This window comes from Eutrema salsugineum, unplaced genomic scaffold, assembly GCF_000478725.1.
Source record: "Eutrema salsugineum unplaced genomic scaffold, Eutsalg1_0 scaffold_8, whole genome shotgun sequence".
Classification (NCBI taxonomy): domain Eukaryota; kingdom Viridiplantae; phylum Streptophyta; class Magnoliopsida; order Brassicales; family Brassicaceae; genus Eutrema; species Eutrema salsugineum.
In genome coordinates, this window is record NW_006256414.1 from 369,484 (window position 1) to 379,744 (window position 10,261).

The 10,261-nt window shown below is 37.9% G+C and overlaps 4 protein-coding genes across 4 annotated transcripts; 1 reads left to right on the plus strand and 3 right to left on the minus strand.

Moving 5' to 3' along the window:
- Positions 1-3: 3 nt before the first annotated feature.
- Positions 4-1,563, plus strand: LOC18009617 (6-phosphogluconate dehydrogenase, decarboxylating 1, chloroplastic; the record flags this gene model as incomplete). Its single annotated transcript, XM_006391597.2, has 1 exon — positions 4-1,563. A coding segment is annotated over one exon (1,413 nt), but the record flags the coding sequence as incomplete, so codon positions are not given.
- A 91-nt stretch (positions 1,564-1,654) lies between these two features.
- On the minus strand, positions 1,655-2,527 carry LOC18009611. The gene is made up of 3 exons (XM_006391598.2): positions 2,308-2,527; positions 2,032-2,167; positions 1,655-1,913 (listed from the first exon to the last, which is right to left on the minus strand). The coding sequence occupies exons 1-3, from the start codon at positions 2,469-2,471 to the stop codon at positions 1,857-1,859; spliced, it is 357 nt and encodes a 118-aa protein (XP_006391660.1). The 5' UTR covers positions 2,472-2,527; the 3' UTR covers positions 1,655-1,856.
- Positions 2,528-2,640: 113 nt separating this feature from the next.
- Positions 2,641-5,572, minus strand: LOC18009669 (uncharacterized protein At5g41620). Its single transcript, XM_006391599.2, has 3 exons — positions 5,029-5,572; positions 4,281-4,406; positions 2,641-4,118 (listed from the first exon to the last, which is right to left on the minus strand). The coding sequence occupies exons 1-3, from the start codon at positions 5,407-5,409 to the stop codon at positions 2,850-2,852; spliced, it is 1,776 nt and encodes a 591-aa protein (XP_006391661.1). The 5' UTR covers positions 5,410-5,572; the 3' UTR covers positions 2,641-2,849.
- Positions 5,573-5,909: 337 nt separating this feature from the next.
- LOC18009762 (dirigent protein 5) lies at positions 5,910-6,721 on the minus strand. The gene has a single exon (XM_006391600.2). The coding sequence runs from the start codon at positions 6,629-6,631 to the stop codon at positions 6,083-6,085; it is 549 nt and encodes a 182-aa protein (XP_006391662.1). The 5' UTR covers positions 6,632-6,721; the 3' UTR covers positions 5,910-6,082.
- Between the last annotated feature and the right edge of the window lie 3,540 nt (positions 6,722-10,261).

Sequence of the window (10,261 nt, forward strand, 5' to 3'; positions counted from 1 at the left end):
TTGGGCCAGAACCTTGCCTTGAACATCGCCGAGAAAGGTTTCCCAATCTCAGTCTACAATCGAACCACATCGAAGGTCGACGAAACCCTAGATCGAGCCTCCGTCGAAGGAAACCTACCAGTTTCCGGCCAATACTCTCCGCGCGATTTCGTCCTCTCCATCCAACGACCGAGATCCCTAATCATCCTCGTCAAAGCCGGAGCTCCCGTTGACCAGACAATCGCCGCCTTCTCCGAGTACATGGAGCCCGGAGATTGCATCATCGACGGTGGAAACGAATGGTATCTGAACACAGAGCGACGGATCTCTGAGGCGGAGCAGAAAGGACTGCTCTATTTAGGCATGGGAGTCTCCGGCGGCGAAGAAGGAGCTCGTAACGGTCCGTCGCTTATGCCCGGCGGATCGTTTCAGGCGTATGACAACATCAAAGATATCTTGGAGAAAGTCGCGGCTCAGGTAGAAGATGGACCTTGCGTTACTTACATCGGAGAAGGAGGATCTGGAAATTTCGTGAAGATGGTTCATAATGGGATTGAGTATGGAGATATGCAATTGATCTCTGAAGCTTACGATGTGCTGAAGAACGTTGGTGGATTGAGCAACGAGGAGCTTGCGGAGATCTTCACGGAGTGGAATCAAGGTGAGCTTGAGAGCTTCTTGGTTGAGATTACTTCGGATATATTTAGGGTCAAGGATGAGTTCGGTGATGGAGAGCTGGTGGATAAGATATTGGATAAAACCGGCATGAAAGGTACCGGAAAATGGACTGTTCAGCAGGCGGCGGAGCTCTCTGTGGCGGCTCCGACGATTGCTGCCTCGTTGGATTGTCGGTACTTGAGCGGATTGAAAGATGAGAGGGAGAATGCTGCGAAAGTGTTGAGAGAAGCTGGATTGAAGGAAGAGATTGGTTCTGCATCGAGCGGGATCGATAAGAAGAGATTGGTTGATGATGTTAGGCAAGCTCTCTACGCTTCGAAAATCTGTAGTTATGCTCAAGGGATGAATCTGCTTAGAGCTAAGAGCTCAGAGAAAGGCTGGAACTTGAACTTCGGTGAACTGGCTCGGATTTGGAAAGGAGGCTGCATCATAAGAGCGGTTTTCTTGGATAGGATCAAGAAAGCATACCAGAGAAACCCGGATTTGGCAAGTCTTGTGGTTGATCCTGACTTTGCTAAAGAGATGGTTCAGAGGCAAGCTGCTTGGAGAAGAGTGGTGGGTTTGGCTGTTGCTGCAGGGATAAGCACGCCTGGAATGTGCGCGAGTCTTGCATATTTCGATACTTACAGGCGCGCTAGATTGCCGGCGAATCTAGTTCAGGCGCAGAGAGATCTCTTTGGAGCTCATACTTATGAGAGGATCGATCGTCCTGGTGCGTATCACACTGAATGGTCTAAGCTTGCCAAGAAGAGCACTTGAGGTTTTTGTTTTCCTAAAAATCCTCTCTTTGTCTTTGCTTTTTTTAGCAATAGGGAATGGGATTTTAACCACATTGTTTCAAGAGTATTTTGTTCAGATTTCAAAATAAGAAAATGCAGTACCTTGAATTTTGCTTTAGTTTTCTGACATTGTGCCTTTTACCTTTAAATTGGCAGACATCTTCACGTCCTTTTTAAAAAGAGGACTGATACTTCTTACTAGTACAGTCTTTGCCTATCTTCTAAAAATCAAACGTCTAGACCATTAATCAGCAATCTGATCACTGGCTAATCAACGCTCTAATCAATGTTTCGATTAGTTAAACCAGAAATGATCTGTTTATTAAACAGGATTGGAAAAACTTTAACCAAATCCACAAATGAACTTAGACATGGAGATGTGGTGTAAGTTTAACAAAGTGTTAGCAATTTAGCATGAGTTTATGAAGGTTCATAGAGGCCGAGCACATGACCGTCGAGACATCTCAACGATGCAACCTGTTTATCAAAAAAAAAAACCCAAAACAAAAGATTATAAATTCCATTAAAAGAATGAAAGAGAGCTTTGAGAAATTTGCAGGAAGTGGGAAGAGAAAGAAAATGGTTGGCTTAAAACCTTGCCATGGACTTCGTATTTGATAGAGCCATCGAGTTCTGCTCCTAATTCCATAAGTTTCGAGATTGTTGTATTAATGTCTGTCACTGTGAACGATAGTAGCGAAGAGTATCCTTTCTCACTCACCACATGGTCGCTGCATATTCAATACAAACATCAGAGAAGTGAAAAGCTACTAACTAAAAACTAATTTTAACAAGTAAACTTGGAAAGAAGTTTTCACTGTGGCAAATGATCGAACACGTGATCTGCATTGATCGAGATTTTAGTCAATACCTAGGAGATTGCATAAGAGCTAGCTTGAGAGGGCCAGACTGAAGTTCAGCCCAACGTAAAGTGACGACATTGACGGATAAATCGAGACCTTGCGAGTAGAATCGAGCTGCTTTTGGTACATCTTTGTGAAGCTGCAATATCCACCTGAACGACGCCGTCGCCATTTCTCCCCTCTCTTTCTTTAGAGACGAAGACAACGATGACTTGTTAAAAAAAAACCAAGAATGAAGAATCCATACGTCACGACGCCGTTTCATATCTCTTTCTGTTACCTAAACGACGCCGTGTCAAGAAAGCCACCACATTTGGAATTCCCAAGGCTTCTTGAATCTTTAAGAAAAACAAGAATCCGAAATCCAGAGACAATGAAATCGCTATTACACAGATATACATTATACATATAGTTTACAAACATTTACAAGATTGAACATATCCACACAAGAAATGGAACTTTCATAGGTTGTGTCTATTTCCGACAACAAAACTCAGGATTGTTCCATCTCCCACCACTTGACCAACAGTAACTCTTCCAACACAGAATCTTAGCCCTTGAATAGCCGAATCCGTGGCCGGGAGCTCTTGCTTCTCGCTTCGCTTAGTTTAGCTCTCAAAGTGTTCTCCTTTACTCCTTTTGCCGTTGAAATTTCAGACGCACCGAGATCAGGTCTTATGTTTCTCGGATTCCAGTGACGAATCGCGCTCTCTGGTCTTTTTGATAGGTAACTGCAAGAAGCTTCATCGATTCCCCGAGTTTCCGACACTAACCTCCGATGAGCTCTGATCATTTCTCCAACTACATTGTCCGTTTCTTTACCACACTTATCAGTTTCAGGCTCAGTTTCAAGGGCTCTAGATTTCTTCTTCTCATTACAAGACATCGCCCACGCCATTTGATCCTCGAACTTCACTTGTAAACTCGACGACGGGCTTCTCGGTTTCTCACCAGACTTAACATCTGCTTTTGGTAATTCCTGTTTCTCAGTTTCATCACCTCCATGTTTCTTGAGCTCAAAACAATTCGAATCTTCTTCTTCCTCCTCACTGTTTACTTCCTGAATCGGCGCGCTCAAGGCGTTATATGGAACAGACTCAAGTGAACTCCGACGATTCCTTGGCTTATCATTAGATTCCTTGTTCTGCTTACTCTTAAGAAACGTTTCTATCTCAAACTCGAGCTTCTCCAACGCAGATCCGTCTCCGCTCTGAATTCTTTCGTCAAGCCATGATTCCGCAATACAAAGAACCATCTGATCTTGTTCATCCCAACCTTCCCAATCTTTATCCAGCTTCTGCTTTAAACCATGAATCTCCCTTTCGTAACTCTTGATCCCTTTCGCAAACTCGTCACATAATCTCTCCAGAATCTTCTTCGACTTGGTCCCTCTCTCAATCTCCTTAACGCAGTTAGACAACGTAGACTTCACCTCCGAGAGCTCCCGTGCCAGTTTCCTATGCAAACTCTCAGAACGTCTTCTTAGTTTCCGCTCATCTTCCAGCGACTGAACAGCAGAGCTTAACCGATCGTGTTCCTTTGTTTCCTTTGACAGCTTTTCTTCCGCGAGTTGCTTCACTAGATCATCCATCTCGCGTCTATCGGCTTGCTGGCATCTGAGAAGCTCTTTGATCCGGGCACGTGAATGAGCAAGCTCGGTTTTTAGAGCTTTTATCAAAGAGATATTAGCAGAGTGCTGCTCCTCAAGGCTCCAGATTCGGTTCAGTACTTTGAGAAGTTCGGTTGATGTCTTGAGATTGTTGTTAGGCTCACCACCTCGTCTTCTTCCCGGAGTCACTGCTGCATTATATGGAGCCACCTGCAGAGTGATCCATCTCATTACCAATCACAAAAAGTGACAAACAAACAATTTAAATTGCTTTGTTGATATTGAAAAACTTCATATCTTTGAGGCAAGCTATATAATCGGTTTCCAGAATATAAAGAAGAAGAGTGTTTGGACTGAATGTGAAGTGTGTACCTCGAGGGAGCTATCGTAGCTTGCAGGAGATACTGGCTGCAAAGCATGGTCGTTTCTTTCGATTAACTGATGATGCTTCATCAGCATCTGACCGATCTGTCTCCTTTCACTTCCCGCACTCTCTGGCTGAGAACCATGAACCATAGCAGAATTGTTAAAATTGAAAAGCCGGAGCAAAAGGCATCTTCAAGCGCAGTGAGTAAGCTAGTAAGAGAAACAAGTAATTGCAGTTGAACTAAAGGTCACATTTTTAGATAGAATCACCCATCAACAAACCTAATCTCAGCTTACAGGACTAAGAAACCAAAATCTAGTAATCAAGAACCAAAACACAAATGAGCTCAGAATTAGCATAAAAAGGTTAAAGTTTGACCAGCCGAATTTAGGTTCTGGTTAGAGTGATTTAGTACATTTCAACCATAGCTAATGCACAAGAAAAAAAATTCAGTTCAATCAACAAAATATAACTCTCCCCTAACCAATCACTTTCCAAACTTTAAACCACGAACAGAGCAATTTAGGCAAACCCACTATGAGAAACTAAATTAAACCGAAAAACCAACACCATAAAGAGAACAATCTCAGTTAGATTTGCCACAAAATCCAAACTTTCACAATAAATCAAGAGCAAAACGACGCATTGTCACAAGAATTCCAGACTTGAGCTATCCCCAATCCTAAAACCAATCAGCTTAATGGGATAATAATGAACTAAAAGACAAACTAATCACCACGGAATCCATGAGACCTGGTCATCAGTGAAATCAAGACCATTGTCTTTAATAGCCGCTTTTCCATGGCCGTGACGGAGACGACGGTTGATAGGATCAGCAGAAGCGTACGGAGGTCGGTGCATTTTAGCAACTGGAGGAATCTCGTGGTCTTGGTCGTAGTACTGATAAAATTCCCAGAGAGAAGCTGCAAGCTTTCTAGAGGAAGATGAGAAATTAGAAGAAGGATTATTAGGGTTGAAGCTAATGTGCGCCGGGGTGGAAGGTCGGCGAAAGACACTTCTATGGCCTACAAAGACAGCTCTTCTCCTTAACTTTTCGATAAATCCTTTCCCTTTTTGCCCTTCTTCTTCTTCTTCTCCATCGTCTTCCTCTTCTTCTCCTTCTTTACTTTTCATTTCTTTAGAGCGGCTAACAAAAACAAAAGTTTCACCTTTTTGTATTTATTCAATCTAAAGAAACCCTTTTTTCTCTGTCCATAATCATGGAAACGAAACTGTTGCCTCTGATCATGTCATTTCTTTCCTTTTTGTTCTTGACCATTCATAGATTTGAAAATCATCCGAATTTCCTTAAACCCAAATCAATTTTGTTGATGCGGCGAGTATTTTTTATTTTATAAAAGAAAAAAAAAACAGACAACAAAAAGCTTGCGTGTCACACTCGTAACTTTTGTTTACATTTTAAAACATTTAGACTTTCATTAATCGTATCGAATGTTTTCAACTTTTTATTGTCAAGGGAGTCAATACAAATTAGAGGGTAGAAATGGAATAAGACAGAAAGAGTTTGGGTAATTTCCAGCTTTACAAGTTTGTCTGCTACTTGGTTATAATTTCCATTCCAAAATCGGATCAATAAGGTTTTTCTTTTTGTAACCATTCGCACTTTTGTCCGATTTATTTTGTCCAACATAAATCCAATACAAATCATAAAATACATCAAACCGCAGAGCGAGAATACACAAAACCCTGAAAATAAGACTGTTGCACAACTTAAACTTATTAAATTATAGAAAGTTTCAAAATAATCAAACTCTTTTCCTTTCTGTTTGACCATTTAACTAGCATTTTAGTAGCATTCATAGAGTTTAATATCCATCTTGACCCTAAAATACTTGGCACCTTCAAATGTATCAGTCTCAAACGTAACTATCCCTCGAGACATGAAGAAATCACCTGTCCCTCCTACCACGGACAAATCTCTTGTCTTCTCCATCATAAGATCTGCTCCCATTATGTTCAACGTCCCTTTGTGTTGAGTCGAGTTAAACACTAGTGTGTACGAGAACCACGCATTGTAATCGTTCTTCATGTCGTAGAAATAGAACCCTTGAGCACGTGCCACAGGTTCGGATTGATAGTTTCTGTCTATGGTCACTGGATCGTCGAAAATCACGAGTTTTCCAAATTTGAAATTCCCGAGCCCCGGCGGGTTAGTGACGGCAGCAGAAGTCGCGTTTTGCACGTCATCAACGCCAAACATTATGTCGTGGTAGTAGAGGACGAAGTTCTTGCACGGTTTTACTTGAGATTTTGACGGTTTTCTAGCTGATATGACGGTTTTTGATAGGACAAGGAAAATGAAAAAGAAAAGAAAATACTTCGTTTGACTTACCATATCTTCTAGCCTATGAATATGTATATCTTTCTTCTAATGAAAATGTGAAAGTGGAAAATGAGAGAGTAAATGTTATTGATGAAGAAAGAGTTGATTGAGATACTAGCTTGTGTGATGGGGTTTATATACAACTTGGGCTTAGTAGTATGTGTTAATATAATGTAGAAGTGGACTAGCTCACTTCGTTTCTCTCGTTTCTTGTTTATCTATAGGTGGGTGAAAAGTTTTGTTAATGCACATATAAAGTAAAATAATTTACAATGATATATCTGAAACTTTTCAATGTAGGCGGCTCACTCACCTTTCAATTTTTTCCACAACTTCTGATAGTAGGAGAAATCAAAGACATCCGAAAAAACACTGTTTTCAAAAATAATTACAGTATTTTCTAACTCATAATTAATATTGAATCATTATTATTTAACGTGATCGTCTTTTAAAGTATTGCTTTACTTAAAACTATATGTTGTTAGATCACATTTCAGTTCGGATTCACAAGATTTTGATACCATATAGAAGTTTAATTATGACCAAGTTCTTCTCAAAATCAATTGGATACTAATTAATAAGTTTACCAATGATCTCTAAACATAAGATTATGTCTTTCCTTAATGCGGTTCCTAATCTCGTTAATTTGTAAAACATAAAAGGTTATTGTCATATAATAAATCAGGTAGTGACAGCTTTATCATCAATGCATCCATCTTTTTCTATCAAAGCTAGCATTAGCCGACTTAATAGAACCTTGGCATTTGGCACCCAATAAAGCAAAACAAATTGCAGAATTTTAAATGTGACTAATAAGTTATAACTAATGTATTCATATACTAAAACAAACAATTACAATAAACAAAAATATACATATTATTAATTATCCATCACCACCGCCTCTTCATTTTGACCGACTTACTCCTTATTATTTAATGAGTTTATTTCTTCTATATATATGTATTGTTGCACATTGTAATTGATGTAAGAAGAACGAGTGAATAAGAAGAAATCATTCTTCTCCTTCCTTTGCTCTCTTACGTCTCTCTCTCCACTTATTCTTCTCCCCTCTTCTCTCTCACATATATTTATATACACATATGTATAAACACATACACACATATATCTCACCAAATATAAATATATATCATATAGTATTTAATACGTTATCAGCACGATCGTCTCACGATCCGTGTCTATACCGAAAAGGTGAGATTTAAATTATATTCGATCCGTTTATGTTTATATACTATGGTCGGGATGATAGGCGCTGCTTTCTCCGAACTAATCGTTATAGAGGCTATGCCTTTACGATCATGATCATATAGCAGACTACGTCTCCTCAGATCAAAAATATGGTTAGTTTATGATCATATGGTAGTTGACTCCTCAGATCATTACCTCCATATAATAAATGTCCCGAAGACATTTAAGAAAAGTTTCTGAAGAACTAAGAAAAATATTATGTCCAGAAGACATACTTGAAAAAAAAAATGTCTTGAAGACATATATGAAAATAAGTTTTAGAAGAACTATATGAAAATTATATATCCAAAAGATATATGAAAGCGTTCCTGAAGAACTGCTTAATAACTTTCGTCCAGCGGACGATTAACATATATGCTAACTATTTTAATTTTTATTTGTTTCGTTATTTATTTACGTTTAACTATTTAATTTATTTTATTAGTACGGTTATAGACATTGAAATATGTCTTTAAAAATCAGAACTTCCGAAAGAGTTAAAGAGTTCTAGAAACTAAAAGCTCCCGAAGAGCTAAAAAGTTCTGAAAAATTTTAAAAGTTACAAGCTCTGGAAGAATTAGGAGCTGCAGAACTTTCATGAATTAAAAGCTCCAGAAGAGTTAGAAGTTCTGGAAGAGTTTGCAAAATTAAAAGTTCTTGAAGAACTAAAATCTCTTGAAGAGAGAAATTCAAAGTTAATAGATAACTCCAAAAGAGCAAAATGCTCCCGATAAATAGAACGCTCCAGAAGAGCTAGATGTTCTTAAAGAAGCTAGATGTTTTAAAAGAACAAAATGCTCCAGCAGAGCAAAACATTTTAGAAAAGTACATGATGGAGACATGCATAAAGATGGCAAAATTGTTTAAAATAGTAAACCTGAATTTTACTAGTATTTAGCATAACCGGTTTAAGCCATCCCAGTGTAATAATGGTATTGAGAGTTTATGTGAAAAAACACGAAGTTTTTCTCACATAGCATGTCTTGTTGAAAATAAAAAAAGACCATCCTGAGAGATAAATCACCATTTTTGGTTGAATGATTATTAGATATAATGGTTGGATATCTTTAAAAGTCCCCCAAATTATATAATAGATCCAAAACCGAAAATCGGTTTAAGATGGATGGACAAGTAAAGCCATCATCTCAAAGAAAGTATTAAGAGTCTACTAAAGGATTTGATACATAATACGAGGCCCAAAGATGGGTTATTTGGATATGTTTTGGTCCTAAAGTGGAATTCAGTCCGAGATGGATGAACTTGAAGTATCATCATCTCGAGGGGGAGAATTAAAGAATCCTATATCAAAGTAGTGGAACATCCTGAAGATTATGTTCACACTTGAAATGAGTTTTATGGATAATTTATAAAGCGATCCAGAAGATTGCAAGATCAGCAATGGTGAATTTCTCCATGTTTTGGTATGAAAGAGCTAATGAATGAGATTTCATAAAAATGAATTATCATTATGGATCCTCGAATAAACGATTTTGAACATGAAGTTCAAAGGATAATTCATATATAAATGCCAGACATACAATAAAAAAAAAATCTCAATTCTAGCTCAAAATGCTCCAAGAATATGTCCCTGAAGGACGATTTATCAATAAAGAGTTTATGACACGTAAAAGATGTGATAGACTACTTTGGTTCCAAATATAAAATCCTCAAAAAGAAAGGAATAAATATATGTTGAATGAATCTCCTGAAGAGATCTGTTGATATGATTATGAAATTATGTACATGAATGATATTATTGATAAAGAGATCTCGATTACAAAAAATGGAACCAAAGACAAAATAATTGTCGACAATAAATAAGATAACGCGCGATTTGGTATAAATGAGGATCATAAATTTACCTCTGTGGATGAGTGTAGAAAGTGAAAATATTGGCCAAAAAGTGAAAAGAGGCAATCAAGTCTATGTTAAGCTCATATGAAAAATGATAAATTTTTGGACCAGCAGTCCAAACATAAGTAATATCAAGTCTAGCAGAAAATGAGCGACTTGAATTGCGAAAGAAATACTCCTTGAAGGATTAATGATATCATAATTATGTTTCCGAGAACTCTACTTGATGAGTATATGTTGCATGGGGTTTAATAGTTTTAGTTAAGGTTAACCACTAGATGGATCAAAGAAAGTGATCTTTAATTTAGTCATAAGATATTATGCATTTTAGGGAAAATTATGTTCATTTTGTTTTGCAGGTATCACAATTGAATATCTCATCTCAAAAGATCCCAGCAGGATCATACATATAGAAAAGCTTAGATTTAAGCATTTATAAAAAAAGTGCTATTTAATCCTCCCTACAAAATATCATGAACTTGAAGTTCATGTAACTTGGAAGTACTCCACAAATATTAATGTTCCTGAAGAACAAAATTTATC